The sequence below is a fragment of the Equus caballus genome, chromosome 12 (genome assembly GCF_041296265.1).
Source record: "Equus caballus isolate H_3958 breed thoroughbred chromosome 12, TB-T2T, whole genome shotgun sequence".
In the NCBI taxonomy this organism is placed as follows: Eukaryota; Metazoa; Chordata; class Mammalia; order Perissodactyla; family Equidae; genus Equus; species Equus caballus.
Window position 1 is genome coordinate 11,517,258 of NC_091695.1, and position 16,900 is coordinate 11,534,157.

The 16,900-nt window shown below is 46.9% G+C and overlaps 1 protein-coding gene across 1 annotated transcript in view; it reads right to left on the minus strand.

Annotated features, from left to right (window-relative positions):
• Positions 1 to 16,900, minus strand: part of LRP4 (LDL receptor related protein 4) — a 48,195-nt gene that overhangs the window by 6,981 nt on the left and 24,314 nt on the right. The window contains exons 18-35 of the mRNA XM_023653983.2: positions 16,684 to 16,765; positions 15,799 to 15,904; positions 14,750 to 14,951; positions 13,280 to 13,469; positions 13,061 to 13,192; positions 11,956 to 12,096; positions 11,511 to 11,597; positions 11,233 to 11,404; positions 10,441 to 10,603; positions 10,082 to 10,307; positions 9,417 to 9,720; positions 8,143 to 8,361; positions 7,065 to 7,199; positions 6,113 to 6,221; positions 3,913 to 4,057; positions 3,526 to 3,639; positions 3,101 to 3,236; positions 412 to 479 (exon numbers count right to left, since the gene is read on the minus strand). Of these exons, the coding sequence (XP_023509751.2) occupies positions 412 to 479; positions 3,101 to 3,236; positions 3,526 to 3,639; positions 3,913 to 4,057; positions 6,113 to 6,221; positions 7,065 to 7,199; positions 8,143 to 8,361; positions 9,417 to 9,720; positions 10,082 to 10,307; positions 10,441 to 10,603; positions 11,233 to 11,404; positions 11,511 to 11,597; positions 11,956 to 12,096; positions 13,061 to 13,192; positions 13,280 to 13,469; positions 14,750 to 14,951; positions 15,799 to 15,904; positions 16,684 to 16,765 (2,731 nt within the window). The remainder of the gene's footprint in view (positions 1 to 411; positions 480 to 3,100; positions 3,237 to 3,525; positions 3,640 to 3,912; positions 4,058 to 6,112; positions 6,222 to 7,064; positions 7,200 to 8,142; positions 8,362 to 9,416; positions 9,721 to 10,081; positions 10,308 to 10,440; positions 10,604 to 11,232; positions 11,405 to 11,510; positions 11,598 to 11,955; positions 12,097 to 13,060; positions 13,193 to 13,279; positions 13,470 to 14,749; positions 14,952 to 15,798; positions 15,905 to 16,683; positions 16,766 to 16,900) is intronic.

The window sequence follows — 16,900 nt, forward strand, 5'->3', positions numbered from 1 at the left end:
TCTGTCAGCATCTCTAATCCCAGTTCCACTGCTTACTAGCCGTGTGACTTAAGGCAAGATGCTTAAATTCTAAGCCTATGTTTCCTTATCAGTTAAAAGTAAATAATAATTTGCTCACAGGGCTGATGGACGTTAAATGAGATGTGTATATATATTATATATATATATATATAATATATATACACACACACATACATACACACACACGCACATATATAAGGCCTAACAAATGCCTGGCACGTGGAAACCACTCCATAAGTGGTGGCTAACGTGATTATTCATTCTATGTATTTAGTCTAAGAAAAGGGGTCACCAACCCCAAGAGTCCCCATGAAGGTTCTGGAAGCTATCAGTGGAGACTCAGATTCCTTCCACCTTCTTTTTCAAAACAGGTGGGCACTCAGGGCTTACCTGGAGCAGCAGGTACGGCCTCATTGGAATGTGCACAGAGGCCCAGCTGGGTATCCTTTTCAGAGCATCTGTGGGGCACAGAAAACTGAATGTGAAGGCTACTTGTATTTGACAAAGATCTTGCCTTCCTCTAGGAAAGGGGGAAAGTCCTGTGAAGATCAGGGTGACAGGCCTGGGAGTGGGGCTTTCCGATGTGAGCGTGTACCAGATGGGAGGTACCAGAAGCACGGAGACAGCAGGCCCAGGAAACACAGGGCAATCAGTGTGAGTCACTGTCTTCAAGATGCTATATCATGTTTCAATGGATTTTAAAATATGTACTCTTTAAAAAGGAGAAGCAGGTTTGGGAGGGAGCTGGAAGTCTGCTGAAAGAATAATAAGGACATCAGTAGTGGCTTTATTCAACTACCAGGATGAGTTGGAAGAAGCTACAAGCCAAGCAACCCTCTGATTGGATAAAAATCATCACAAGATCTAATTAGAACTTGAAAAACAAAATTGTTTTTCTTCCCTTCATTCTTTCGCAAGGGAATATGCAAGACATCCAAAGGGAGGGCCCCGAGAACTAACTTGAAATGCTAAGAAGGTAATTTCTTTGTGGCACATTATGAGCAGGCAATTAAAGGCATCTCCTAAAAAGCTACTTGTAAGAGCATTTGAAACCACAATGCATCAAGTGTTCAAATAGAACTCTGACAGTAGGGTTCAAAAGTTTTCTAAACACACCTAAAGAAAATCAGATTAATAACAATGGACAGTACTTAAAAGTTAGTGAGAAAGGTACACGTTTATATCTGGGTGTTTGCTTTTCCATATAAAGCCTTCAGAAAAGAGAAAATGGGGCATATAGAATGAATTTGATCATGTGTATATCTTAAAATTTTAGGGCCAATTAGTCTAGAGTTCTTATTTGGAATTATTAGTATGTTTCTGCTTTCAGACTTGAAACAAAGTGTTAATTATCTTTTAAGCTACGGTTGATATTAAAAATAAAGAGACCAGTATATTATAATGAAAAAAACTGTTCTAATAGAAAAGTGTCTGGAAATATAGATATCAAAATAGTAAGAGTAAGAAATGAAATCACTATCTCGAAAAGATTCAATGCAGTATTATTTACAACAGCCAAGATATGGAAACACCTAAGTGTCCATCAAGGGATGAATGGATAAAGAAGATATGGTATATGTATACAATGGAACATTATTCAGCTATAAAAGAGGAAATCCTGCCATTTGTGACAACATGGATGGACCCTGAGGGCATTATGATAGGTGAAATGTGAGACAGAGAACAACAAATATTGTACAATCTCACTTAAAAAAAAAAAAAGAACTCATAGATGCAGAGAACAGATTGGTGGCTGCCAGAGGTAGGGGGTGGGGGGGCGTGAAATGAGTGAAGATTGTCAAAAGGTGTAAACTTCCAGCTATAGATAAGTGAGCCTCGGGGATATAACTGACACCATGGTGATTATCATTAATAATACTGTATTGCCTATTTGAAAGTTGCCAAGAGACTAGATCTTCAAAGTTCTTATCACAAGAAAAAAAAATTTGTAACTATGTGTGGTGATGGCTGTCAACTAAACTGATTGTGGTAATCATTTCGCAATATATACATATAGCAAATAAAAAATATTAAGAGTAATTATATATGGAGATATATGTACATATTTCTTTATTCCTATCTGTAGTTCCAGATTATATTTTGCAAAGTGTAAATAAAAAATACTTATAAGAATTTCTCGGGGCTAGCCCCATGGCTGAGTGGTTAAGTTCGCGCGCTCTGCTCCGGCAGCCCAGGATTTCACAGGTTCGGATCCCAGGTGCAGACGTGGCACCACTCGTCAGGCCATGATGAGGTGGCATCCCACATGCCACAACTAGAAGGACCCACAACTAAAAATATATACAACTATGTGCCAGGCGGCTTTGGAGAGAAGAAGGAAAAATAAAATTAAAAAAAAAGAAGAATTTCTCTAAATTGAATGTAACATCATATTTCATCAATTTTAAGATGTGCATTTTTCTATATTCTAACATCTCTGAAATAGAAATGTGTCTTACTATCAATGGCATCTCACAATTGCTGTTAGTCATTTTTTCAGTTTAATCTCCTAAATCAGGATGTACTTCAAATTGACAGCACCTTCAATTTCATGAACTATAATATTTTATACTTGATTTTAGAACCATTCATGGTTATGCTTGCTTGTCTAATAATGGTGTGTGTGTGCACATGCACACACATACATGCATGTGTGTTTGAGTATTACAAGTCATTATAAGCTGAGGCTATCACGTTCCTGGGGAGGTTCCAAGTGATAAAGTCACAGCCCAGAGATCACTATAACTTGGTGAGGCTTCTAAGTAAACTGTAGGACGAGACCATATGCTAAACCTGTTATGTGAGAGCAAATGTCACAGAAAGAAAGGAAGGAGGAATGCCAAGAGGAAACTCCTCCTGAGCGATTTCTCTCTAAAGCTGCTCTTAAAGCTTCTTGCCCTCAGAGCTAAAAAGAGAATCATTTGCAATAATCTACAAGTCTAAACATCTTCTCCAGTTCCAAATAGCAGGGACTGATAGCTAATGACGTGATCCACCCTCCTTCTCCCAGAATGCTCAAGCTAGGAGTATGGTCTTCTGCTGGCAGGGGATGGTGATTTGAACCAAAGGGCCCACCTACCTTCCTCCCACCTCCTCCAGAGATGTGCGCGTCTGGGTGGTAGGAGAACGCAAGGTGGTAGGTAGTGTGTTGGGTAGCACTGGGCTCCTTTCACTCATGCTGGTCGCCCTGGGAGCTGGGGGCACCAGGCCAGGTACTGGAGAGAAAAAGAGGACTGGAGTGGGCCACTGGGGCCCAAAATCTCGACATATGGTCCAAGAGCAGCATCTGGAGAACTTAACACAGCACCCTTTTAGCTGCCCTAATCCTAGATATCCTCATTGGAGGCCCTTCTTAATACCGTAAATAACAAACTCATTGCTCCCAGGCCCTCTGCCATAAGAGCTCCAGAGGGGGATCCAAGCCAGAAGGACAAAGCTGAGGCTGCTGATCCCCCACCCCTCCACGGGCTCTGCTATTCCAGGGGGCCATTCATTCCAACTCACCAAGGGAGCAGGGCTGGCCATCGGGCTCATCAGGACAGGCACACACAAAGTCCAAAGCTCTGGCAAAGCAGAGGTGGGTGCAGCCACCGTTGTTCACACCACAGGCATTGGTCCCTGTGGGCAAAGCAGGTGCGTGTCTGGTCTGGGACAGAGTCAGGTCTCCCAATTTGACACTTCTCAAAGAGGGGGCGATCCAGGGCTACCCCCCTCCCAGGGATAGTAGGGCAGGAGGGGTATAACCACAGGGGGCTGCAAAGGTCTAAGAGCTTAAAATGTGAACCAAAAGGCTCTCCTGTGGCTCTAATTGTCTTGGTCATTAACAGTCCTTGGGGTGACCAACGAACCCCACTGATGGAAAAGAAGCAGGCTCAGGACCCAGGAGCCCACCTGTCTGCCGCTGAGGGGAAACCACAATGATATCCATGAGTCCTTCCACGTTGGCCAACACTGTCTCCTTGTTCCGGCCTGAGTACTTGTCAACACGCTGGATTGACTTGGTCTGCCAGTCTGTCCAGTAGATCCACCTGTCCTGCTACTCAATAGAGAAACACAAGAAAGGGTAAATATTCAACAGTCTGACCCTGGTACAGCTTCCGTGCCTCAGCACGTGCATCCCCTCTGCTGCAATGCCCTCTTCGTCTCTTACCACCAGGTCAACTTCTGGGCATCCCCAGATATGACATCATCCAGGAAATCTCCCCCAATCTATGCAGAGTTTTCCATTCTCTCCTCCACGCTGTTCTGTGCCTTGTCCTCACTTCTACAAGTGAGTTTTGATACTTGATGGTCATTTGTTTACATGTCTGTCTTCCTTGCCAGATTAAGTTCTTTGAGGACAAGAATGTGTTTCATTCACCTCTCTACTTCCAGCACCTAACACTTAGTCATCAGTCAGTTGACTGAGAGGCTCAGTGAATAAACGAGCTCTGTGCCCAGCAAATAGAAATAAGTTGGGGGGTTCTTCTAAGATCCCTGTTCTTCTGGGCCCTTCACTCAGAGCCCTGGCCCAAATGCTCTGATTACGTCTGTGGGCAGCTGCCTTCTAATGCAGGGATCCTGAGATTCTAAAGCAGGGATGTGAAAGGGCAATGAAGGCGGTTCCCCTCCCACCCCCAGGGGATATATCAGCAACCCCAGGGGAAACTCATAGATTGAAAAACAATATTTATCGGGCCCGGCCCGGTGGCACAGTGGTTAGGTTCACACGTTCCACTTCTCGGCAGCCTGGGGTTCACCAGTTCGGATCCCGGGTGCGGACATGGCACTGCTTGGCAGAAAGCCATGCTGTGGTAGGCATCCCATGTATAAAGTAGAGGAAGATGGGCATGGATGTTAGCTCAGGGCCAATCTTCCTCAGCAAAAAGAGGAGGATTGGCAGTAGTTAGCTCAGGGCTAATCTTCCAAAAAAAAAACCCAACCATATTTAATATTACCCTGTAGTTGCATATTCAGAGGATGGGGGGGAAAAAAGCCTATCATTAAGTAAAGCCAGACAAAATCTTATTGGCTGGTAGGATATAAGACAGAACATAGGTAGAGTGGATATTTGTAAAAAAAGGGACAAAGATTGAGAATGCCTGTTTTGGCCACAGGCTTGGTAGCCCTTCTTTTTCCCTTCCCCGAATGATTTTATAGGATTAGAACTTTCAAAAATGACATCTAATAATAATTAAAATGGCTAGAAATAATACGAATTGAGTGCCAGATACTGTGCTAATGCTTTGTATATATTTCAGAAGGATACTATTATTTTTTTTTTTTTTGAGGAAGATTAGCCCTGAGCTAACTACTGCCAATCTTCCTCTTTTTGCTGAGGAAGACTGGCCCTGAGCTAACATCCATGCCCATCTTCCTCTATTTTATACATGGGACGCCTACCACAGCATGGCTTTTTGCCAAGCAGTGCCATGTCCGCACCTGGGATCTGAACCGGTGAACCCCGGGGCCACTGAGAAGCGGAATGTGCGTACTTAACTGCTGCACCACTGGGCCAGCCCCCAGAAGGATACTATTATTAAACTCATTTATTTTATAGGTAAACAAAGCTTAGAGAAGTTCAGTATCTTGTCTAAAGTTGCACAATTACTTAATGTCACAGGCAGAACTTGCACCCACAGAGCTGGCACGTTGGAGGTATTCAGTGAACACTTAGTGACTAGGTAGCTGCCTCCAGACTCTGGATCTTAGCTGCTCCACCCTACTCCCGCTATATGAGCTGCCTGAGCTCAGACGTTGGGACCACAGCATTAGGATCAATGGGAGAACTTGTTAAAATACATGTTCCTGGGCCCAACTCTCATGAAGCAGATTCTTTATATCCAGGGCCCAGAAATGTGCATTTTAACAAGCTCCACAGCTGATGCTGTACACTACTGAGAGCCACTCCTTTGAATGCTAGAACATGGGAGTGGTGGGGCAAGAACAGCAGAGCACGCGGTGGCAAGGCTTCAGTGTACAGGAAGCACCCCTAAAATGAGTTTCCACAGCACACCAGTTCAGTAGCACCCAGGGCTGAGGCTGTTGACTTAGAACCCCAAGGAATCACCCCCAGCAAGGAGGTTTAGTTACCTCTCTCCTGAGCCAGTACCTGAGTGAGGGCAAAGGGGTGGGACACATGGCTGACCAAGACCTGCCGTAGCTTCCCGTTGAGGTCAGCGCTCTCAATCCGGTCCAGATGTGCGTCTACCCAGTAGATCCTGTGAAGAAAAGGAGAGAAGGGTGGCTGCTCAAAACGCTTGCCAGGAAGCCCAGCCCTTCCCCCTAAGGGGCTCTCTGTCCCCTCCCGAGCTGAAGTGGCAGGTGCTGTGAGCGGTCAAGACGCACCCTTGATGAGAGGGCGCTGTGAGCCCTGAAGCTGAAGAGGGGAAGCTGGGGACTCCTGAGAGGGGAGGCCAGGGCTGTTCTGGGGAGGGGCAGAAAGTCGAGTGACTTCGTGGGAGCCCCCACACAGTTTCATCTTGGGTAACTTGATTATTCTTTGACTCCTACCCAAGAATCTAAGCCCAAATTCTTACAAACGCTCTTCAAGAGAAGACTCAGTCTACAAGGACCTCACTGAGGTGAACGGAAGAGAGCATTCTACCAACCCTGCTGGTGACTTTGCCTCCTTTCCCTTCTTCTGAGGGCAGAAAGGGGAGCTGACCGCTTCAGACTCCTTTCACCCTCTTCTCCTGCCCTCTGGCGTTTTTATCTAGACCAGGAGTTGCACATTTCAGTGCCTGAAGGGATCAGGAGAGGAACAAAGGTGAAGAATCAGCCCTTAGATGGACAGCGGGTGGTGGGACCTGCGGTTCAGCCAGAGGATGTGCTCTGCTAAAGGCACTCAAGTTAAAAAGATGGAGACCAGATGAACAAAACCCACCTGAGGGTTGAGGGCTGGATTTAGCAACCCCTGCCCTAAGAATTCCTCATTCTTCTCCCTGCTTTCTCTTCCCACCTACCAAGGAGCTTCCTGTCTTTTTGTTTTCACTGCTTCCATCTCAACCATCCTCTCCTCTGCCTACCCGATTTCCAGGAGCCTGTTGGGACAGGGGTCCCACCTGCGGGTATCATAGTCCAGGGTAAGGCCATTGGGCCAACCCAGATCCGTGTTGATGAGAACCTTCCGCTCAGAGCCGTCCAAGTTCGCCCGCTCAATCTTGGCAATGTGGCCCCAGTCCGTCCAGAAAAGGTACCTGAGACAGAAAAGTGCCATCATCACCAAGGCATTGGAAGAGGGCTCCCGGGGGTTGGGAAAATACAAGTGACACACAGATACCATTAATATACAAGGCATCAATAGACACATGAAAAGATGTTCATCGTCACTAATCATAGGGAAATGCAAATCAAAACTACACTAAGATATCACCTTACACCTGTTAGCATGGCAAAAATATCCAAAACCAAGAGTGACAAATGTTGGAGAGGCTGTGGAGAAAAAGGAAGCCTCATACACTGCTGGTGGGAATGCAAACTGGTGCAGCCACTATGGAAAATGGCATGGAGATTTCTCAAAAAGTTAAAAATAGAAATACCTTATGACCCAGCCATCCCACCACTATTGGGTATCTATTCTAAGAACCTGAAATCAGCAATTCCAAAAGTCCCATGCACCCCTATGTTCATCGCAGCATTATTCACAATAGCCAAGTCATGGAACCAACCTAAGTGCCCAGCAACTGATGATTGGATAAAGAAGATATGGTGTGTATATATATATATATATATATATATACAATGGAATACTACTAAGCCATAAAAAAGGACAAAGTCATCCCATTCACAACAACATGGATAGACCTTGAGGGTATTATGTTGAGTGAAATAAGCCAGACAGAGACAGACGAACTCTGTATGACTCCACTCATAGGTGGAAGTTAACATATAGACAAAGAGAACTGATAGGTGGTTACCAGGGGAAAGGGGGGGTGGGGGGAGGGCACTAAGGGTGAAGTGGTATACCTACAACATGACTAATAATAATGTACAACTGTAATTTCACAAGGTTGTTAACTATCATAATCTTAATAAAAAAAAAAAAGTAGTTAAAAAAATATATATATACAAGGCATCCTCCAAGGGCCTCTTCACCAAGTCCTTCTCCCCAGGTCTCTTTTCTGCTGGCCATGAACTTACCCTTTCCTGGGGAAAACAGCAATGGCCCGAGGCTCATCCAGGCTGTTGTTGATCAGCACCTTGCGGCAGGAACCGTCTAGCCTCGAGGCTTCAATGGTATTTCGCCCCGTATCTGTCCAATACAGATTTCTGGCCACCCAGTCCACTGCCAGCCCGTCGGTGGTCTTCAGCCCACGCCCGATCACTGTCTCCATGTTGCTGCCATTCAGATCTGCTCGCCTTGGGGAACAGCCCAGGGTTGGATGACTGACCAGACTGACCAGCAGTAGGCTGAAACCCCTTTAATCTAGGATTCCATAACTGGATTCCCACTACCGTGTAAGCTCCATAGCGGAAGAGACCAACTATCTGTACATACATCCCCCAGCATCTAATATAGTGGGTATTCAAAATATTTGCAGAATTAATGGATAAATCCTTTGGAGTGCAGTGTTTCCTGTCATCAATGGGGAGCATGTGGGTCCATGTCTTACGAGAAGACAGGTTAATAATCCCCGTATACTTTAACGAAGAGACAATCCTTGCTCGGTGGTGATTCTAAGAAAGGCAGCTTTTTCAAAAGCTGCCTGTGTGTTTTCATAGAAGTCCTACACCAGGGAGTTCAACCTCAGGATGAGGGGCATGTCACAAACACGTGGGGGACTTCTCTAAACTACATACGCCCACCTGCCCCCAGCAAGAGATTCTAAAACATCCCTCATGGAGAACCAAAGGGAACGGTCCTGTTCTTCCACGTGAGAATCTCTGCCCTGGTAAACCTCTCTTACTGGTGGCAGGGCATCACATTCCTCAGCTGTGTTGGGGCAAAAAATTGAAAGAATAATAAAAATTAAAATAAACCAAGAAATGTTCTTTAAAAAAGTATAACCTTGTGAACAACCATAAGTCTTGGCATTTGGCCAGGGTTCCTGTATTATAATACAGATACACAGTTTAGCTACACAGCCTACTCATCAACGTCTTATCCATGGAGCTCCCACAGGGCCCGATGGTAGGGGAAGAAGGTTCCAGGTCCCCAGCACGACTTTATCTGTTTACTCGTTTGTTTGTTTTACATACTGAGCTTCTACTAATCTTTAAAATAGCAAAAAACCCCAAAAGTTTGAAACTCTCCTGCAAGTGATAACACTACAAAGCGAACGAGTCAAGATGAGCACTCACTGTCCGAGTGGCCGAATCACTCAGTCCATTTGAGGTTGACACCGACCACAGCCTCACCCATCGGGGATGGGAAGCAGGTCTGCGCCCTCTGGGGGTTCCAGCGACATGCATACCTGATAACATCCAGGAACACATCTGTGTAATAGACCTTTCCATCCACACTGTCATAGTCCAAGGAGATGACATTGTTGAGCTCGGGAACAGGGACATGCACATCTGTGTGGTCGCTGGTGTCCAGTGAGATACGCCGGATGGAGCCGCGGCTGGAGAAGAGCAGGTAGGTCTCAGGAGAGGGATCACAGGTCTTCCCATCTCCCTTTAGCTGGATGCCAGTGGGGCAGGCACAGGAGAAGCCAGAGGGCCGAGGTAAGCAGAGGTGGGAGCAGCCACCATTTCTTGAACCGCACTTGTTAAAACCTGGTGATGAGAAAGAGAGGACGAGCTTGGATACCCAGCCTGGAATATTGTCTGAATCTTACAAAGGCTCTAGTTTCTTGTGCCTGATTCTCTGCTATTCTAAACGACAGGATTCGATGCCTGGCAGGGATGAGGTAGAAGGAGCAGGGGTGTCTCCAGGAGTCCTTTGAAGGTGACAGCATCATGCAGTTGTAGTACCAGCCATAGCCAGGGGGAACACAGCCTGATCCTGGAAGGGGGCTTAGGCGGGTCCCTATCTCTCTGACTATAAAGGAATCTCTGTATTCTGGCTATAGCTCTGATGTTGAAATACTCCCAGAAAGCCAGAGGCTCTCACTCCCAGCCCCGGGGGTCTTTTTACCCAGTGGCTGTGCCCGGTCCACAGCCTGGATGTCCATGAGGCCTGGCAGATTGGACCTCACCAGGATGACATTGCTGCCAGTACCCTTGTCGGCGCGGTGGATGCTACGGGTCTGCCAGTCAGTCCAGTAGATATAAGAGTCGAGCAGAGTGAGGCCGTATGGGTGCTGCACAGGTGACACCAGCGTGTGCCGATTGGCACCATTCAGGTCAGCGGCCTCAATTCGCTGTAGAGGAAGGAAAAGGTGGGGAAGGGGCGGGGGGTGGCTATCACTGAGGGTGGGAGCCCTCAGGGGAGATCCCAAACAGGCTTCTCCCATCTTCTAGGCTTCTGGGAAGCAGCAGGAGCAGGACCCTCACCTCGGTGTGGGCATCAGCCCAGAGCAGTTGGGAGCCGGCCTTGTCCACAGTCAGTCCATTGGGCCATCCTAGGTTGTTGCTGATGAGCACAGTACGTTCCGAGCCATCCATTCCCGACCGCTCTAACTTGGCATTCTCCCCCCAGTCTGTCCAGTACATGAACCTGGGCAAGGAAGAATACTAGCTGGTTATTCCCACAGCTCCTGAATACTGTGAGTACTTACAATATGCCAAACACTGTGAGAAGTGTTTTATATGCAAAAAGGGGAGTTGCTTTTAATGAGTACAGAGTTTCAGGTTTGCAAGAGGAAAAAGTTCTGAAGATCTGTTTCACAATAATGTGAATTTACTCAACACTACAAAACTGTACACTTAAAACGCCTAAGATGGTAAATTTCATGTTCTGTTTTTTACAAGTGAAAAAAAAGTACTTCCCGTGCATTATCTCACTTAATCCCCACAAGGGCCACAAGGTATGCATTGTCACCATCACCTCCAGTTTACAGATAAGGAAGATGAGGATCAGAGAGGTTTAATACTGGACCCAAAGTGACAGACGCAGCTAAAAAATGGTGAATCTTGGATTTCCGCCTCCAAGGCTCATGCTCTTAATCTCTACACTACACTGCCACCCTGAAAGAAGTCACAAGGGAGTGAAACAGCCCCAGGGAGGTCAGTCTCGGTGTCCCTGTGAAGTGTGCTTGCTCTCCACCGCCCAGCGTCACCCCATCCATAGCCCCAGCTGAGCTGCTGGCCCATCCTGCTGCCCGGAGCCACAACGCCACCTCTCACCCCATCTCGTGGTACAGAACAATAGCCCGGGGGCTGTCAAGGTTCTGCCACACCAACACTTTCCGCATGGACCCGTCCAGGTTGCCCACTTCGATCCGGTTGGTTCCCGTGTCTGTCCAGTACACTTTCCGGCCAATGGCATCCACTGCGAGCCCATCTGTGGTTTGCAGCCCTGCAGGAAGTCAAGAGAACACACTGGCTCCTGCCTTAAAACAGATGGGCTATTTCCCCAGCTCTGTAGCCAGATAGATGGTCCCCAGGCTGGGAGGAAGACCCACCTGTGGTGATGATGTCCTCATGCTGTGAGCCATCCAGATTGGCACGGCTGATTCTGTGCAGCGTGCTGTCCGACCAGTACACTTTTCCTGGAAAGGAAAGGCTTGGCTCAGCCTGGACGCTTGCCTCCCCCAAAGGAATACACAAAGCTGACTCCTGTCCTAAGACACCAGCACATGTCTGAGAACTCTGTACCCCCTAGCAGAGGAAATCAAGGGAAATGTAGAAATGTCATAATGGGATGGCTCTTGGCAGAGAGAGAGAGAAAGGCCCAAGCCATGCCCTTACAACCAGAGAAAGTGCTGAAGAAACAGGGGCAGGGGCTGTGCCAGAGGGAATGGGGAGCTGCCAGGCTCTAGCAGGAGGCAAAGAGGGTGGGAAGGGAAGGACGGCAGTTGCTGCAGGGCAAAGACAGAAGGCCAGGTGGGAAGGGGGGGCCACACAGACCTTCCTGGGGATCCACTCCAATGGCAATGGTGTTCTTCATAGTAATGTTGATGGGTACTACCACATCGGCAAAGTAAGGGATGTCCAAGGAGACCAGGCGTACGTCTATCCTCCTGGCGAAGATGAGGAAACTGTTCATGCCTGCCCAGGTGGGGAGAGAAGGAAAGAGGACAGTCACCCTAGCACAGCCATTAAGAGGATTTAGAGTAAGGCAAACTGAAGTTCATGCACTGGCTCTGTTAGTTTCTAGTTGTGTGACCCTGGGCAAGTTATTTAAATTGTTTAAGCCTCAGTTTCATCATCTGCAAAATGGGGACAATAACAGGGTAGCTGCAGGATTAAGGAGATCATGTGCAGAAAGCACTTAGCATTGGGTCTGACACATGGTCATAAATGACAGCTCTTTATTAATATTACAGAAGTGACTCTCTTCGAAGGACCCTCTACCATGCAGTTTAAGAAACCCCACGTGAAATTAAGATAAAGAGGGCTTTTCCCACAACCTGGGAGGCACAATTCACAGCTCCTTTCTCACTCAAATTCCCTAGGAAGTTAGGATTCAAGATCAGCCTACCATGTAGCCCCCCCTAGGGAGAAACACTGACTCCCAACATCTGGGCAGCCTGGTCCTGCTTCTGGGAACCTCCAATGAAGGTTGTCACATAGGTTGTGCTGGTCATGCACTCATGAAAGAGCCACATCCGAGGAGGACACCACTACATTGTAGATATCATATGTTTTAATATTTATTATACCAATTTGTGGTAGATGGAACGAAAGTGACTTCGTCTAACCAAATCGGTATATTATGACAATTTTCCAATAGATGAAAGTAAGATGCCTGAGACAGAAGCATCTTTTTCTAATATGCATGAAGACACCGTAAAAATGAGTTGGACTCTGTCCCCGATCCTGTCTCCCTGCTCCCCTGGGCCTCTCTCCCAGACCTCTTCTCTTTTCTAAAAGCTCTGTCTCTCCCCTAAGCCTCTGGAAGGACCAGGACTCATGGTTTCTCAGACCACATGGGAGTCCATCTGCAAGGAAGGAAGAGAGTCACTGCCCCTCCCAGAGAGGCTTTATCCAGGTCTCTGATGCTTACACTCACCTGGTGAACAGGTCTTGCCATCAGGCATTAGGTTGATGCCCGTGGGGCAGGTACAGCTGAAGCCGCTTGGATTTGGGGACCGAAGACACAGGTGGCTGCAGCCGCCATTCTCTACAGCGCATGGTGTGGACACTGGGTAGGTAGGAGGAGGGGGTCAATAGAGAGGACTACAGCAGAGGAAGGCTGAGGAGAAGCCAGTGCAGGCCAAGGGCTGCTCACCTGGGGGCCGCCGGCGGTGGAAGACATGGATGTCCATGAGGTTCTCCAAATTCTCCTGCAGCGTCTCCCGGTCCAGCCCCGTGAGCCGGTCTGCGCTCTGTATACTCTTGGTCTGCCAGTCAGTCCAATAGATGCGCTCTCCATAGAGGGTCAGCCCGAACGGGTGGGGGAGCTGGCTTCCGATCAGCACCTGCCAGGGCCACAGCACTTGAGTCATCTCCCAGCAAGGTCAAACAGCACAGAGCAGTGGTCAAGAGCTTGGGCTCGGAGTCAGAATGCAGCTCTGCCACTACTGCCTGCTGTGTGACCTTGAGCAAGACGTAGTTATAAAATCTCTCTGTGCCTTGGTCTGCCCATCTGTGATATGATTATGACAGTGCCTGGCTCCAAGGGCTGTGTGACGATTGTAAAAGAGGATGTATTATTCACATAATCTCAAAGTATCTCTAAACAAATTACTTATTAATTACAAAAGGAAAAATAGCAACTTTACAGTGGACACCACCTTACCACAGAAAGTTAATATCACAATAATGGGACAAGCCAACATCTGTGCCTACTGACAAGACACACTCAGCACTTGGGACATGACTTCGCTTAATGTAGTATTCCTGCCCCAAACACATCATCAGACATCAAACCCATCAGACAAATTGAGGGACCCCCACTAAATAACTGGCATTTACTCTTTAAAAATACAAAGGTCAAGAAAGACATAGAAAGGCTGAGGAAGTGTTCCAAATTAAAGATTAAAGAGACCTGATTACTAAACACAGTTGTGATCAGAATTGGATCCTGGACTGAAAAAGAAAAAAGAGGAAAAAAGCTATAAAGGACATTATTGAGGCAATTGCTGGTGAAATGGAATATGGACTGTGGATAGTAATATTGCATCAATGCTAAATTTCCTGATTTTGATCATTGTACCATGGTTATGTAAGACAATGTTGTTGTTCTTAGAAAACATGCACTGGAATATTTGGGGGGTCAAGGATAGGAAGTCTCTAACGTAATCTCAGATGGTTCAGAAAAATAATATGTGTGTATGTAGATAAAAAGAGAGAGAGAATGACAAAGCATTCTGGCAAAATGTTAGTTATTAGTTCTTTCAACTATTTTTACAACTATTCTGTAAGTTTGAAATTATACCAAAATAAACAATAACAAAAACAAAGAGACTGACCATGGGCCCAGTGTGCAACTGGGCTTAAACAGTGTTAGCTGTGATGGTTATTAGTAAAGTCTGTGCTCTTATACCCCCGGCACACAATCCACGCAGATCCCTAGTTTTCTTTCATCATCAAGCAACATCAAGGGCTCTGGAGGGCAGCCACAGCCTCAGAGAAACAGCACACGCCCCATGCTGGTGCCATCACTCCTGGGTTCCCCTAGCCCCCCACAGCTGCCTGCCAGGGAGTGATGCCCTGGAAGCTGTCAGGGCTGTGGGAGGATGCCTTAGCACCATCTTACCTTCCTCTTGCTGCCATCCAGTCCAGCAAATTCAATTGTCTTCATGCCAGCATCAGCCCAGTATAGCCGCTGGGAACCGTAGTCAATGGCTAGTCCATTAGGCCAGGTCAGATTAGAAGAGATGATGACCTGGCGGCTTGAGGCATCCATGCCAGCTCGTTCAATCTTGGGGCTTGCACCCCAGTCAGTCCAATACATGTACCTGGGCACAGGCAAGAGGGTTTTATAAACCATCCAGTTAATACCCAGTGGGGACTGGGGGTACCTAGGGTTTCAGGGTTTCTGCTTGCAATAGCTGCCCCAGCCTGCTGCCTCAGTTCCCAGCCCCGTCCTGGGCTCAGAGCTATCTCTGAAGGTCTTGGATCTTCTATCACTATCAAAAGGTGCCCAGAGTCTTAATAAAGGCAGAGCCCATGGCTCAAGGAGTGCTCAGCAAATAAGGCCTATTTGGGAGTAAAGAAAGAGGCGAAGTGCGGATGGAGAATAAGAAATGTTTCCTTCACTAGATGGGTTAAATAATTATGGTACCTAAATTTAACAGAATTCTATATAACCACCAAGAAGAACAAGATGGATAACCAAATGGAAAGATATCCAAGGTATACCTAGCCAAGTGAACAAACCAGTTTACAAAACAATATGCCATTACTGTAAAACCAAAACCACCATCACCACCAAATGTATATACACATGTAGAAGAAAATCTGAAAAAAAAAAAACCACCCTAAGCTGTTAACAGCGGTTGTTGCTGGAGAGCGAGATTACAGGGAATCTTCACTTTCTACAGATTTACTGACTTACTTACTTTTAAATGATGAGTTATTTTTGTAAGAAGACCCCTCCCCCCTAAAAAAAGATTAAAAAATGTAAAAGGTTCCCTTGTCCGTGGAGGAAACAAGAGCTGTCACTATGCTCTGTAGTGTCTATAGCTGTCCTCGCTGCCATGGTGTGTCCATCAGATCTGGCCACTCTCGGTAACCTCCAGACTCCTCTCTAGGTCTCAGGTCTGGGGGATGGGTGCAGCTCGTTCCAAAGGAGCAGGTGCTCACCCGCCCATGGGTTCCACCACGATGTCCCGGGGACGATCAAGGTTCTCCCAGATGAGTACTGTTCTCATGCTGCCATCTGTATTGGCCACTTCAATCCGGTCTGTCCCTACCAAGAAGTAGGGGGCAAAGATATTAACTCTAACCTCAGTCATTCACCCTCTTACCTTCCATGCCCAAGCACAGAACCTGAAATGCAACAGATACTCAAGAAATATTTTGGATAGATGTGCAATCGATGTTTAGTGAATTGAACTTTGAAAAGAAATTCGAGGAAATGATCAGATCCATTTCTTCAAAGAGCAATTCCCCCTCAACCCAAGCAACCCATTCTGGGCTACAATTTAAGGCAATGCTTCCCATACTTTAGTGTGCATAAGAATCAGGAGAGCTTGTTAAAATATAGATTCCTGAACGGAACCCCCAAAGATTCTAATTCAGCAGGTCTGGGCTAGGGCCCAAGAATTTACATTTCTAAGTTCCCAGGTGATGCGGACGCTGCTGGTCCAGGGACCACACTTTGAGTAGCTCTGGTTTAAGGCATTTCCCTTGCCTCCCACACTCATCCGCCTAATAGAAAAAGCCTGTTTTACCAAGACAGCGATGGAAGGAAAATCACAGGACATAGTTTCCTTATCTGAAATGCCTCAAAACATTCTCAAGCATCAGTGACACAATAGAAGTAGCTGCCATTTGATTGGCAAATGCCAACCCTCAGATGTGAACTTCTAGCTTCAGCTCTGCAGCAGCTCCACCACTCCTGACCTACCAAGGACTTCAGGTCAGCACAGGAGTGCTCTAAGAGGGGCCCTGGGCCCCTTCGAACTGAGGTCAGGATTTTAATAAGAGGAATCCCAGGGAGCCAGGCCATGGCTGCCCTGTACACACCTGCATCTGTCCAGTACAGCTTGTTGGTGACCCAATCAATGGCCAGGCCTGCTGGGCTCTCCAAACTGGTATCCACTACCACCTGGGCAGGAAGCAAAGCTGTATCACCAACTGGACTTGCACCCCAGCTCTGGGGCCCAAACTCCACCAATCCTCAGGCTGGCAAAGGTATGGGAAGCCCTTCCCCAGGCGAGGGTATATTCTACCCCTCAATCTC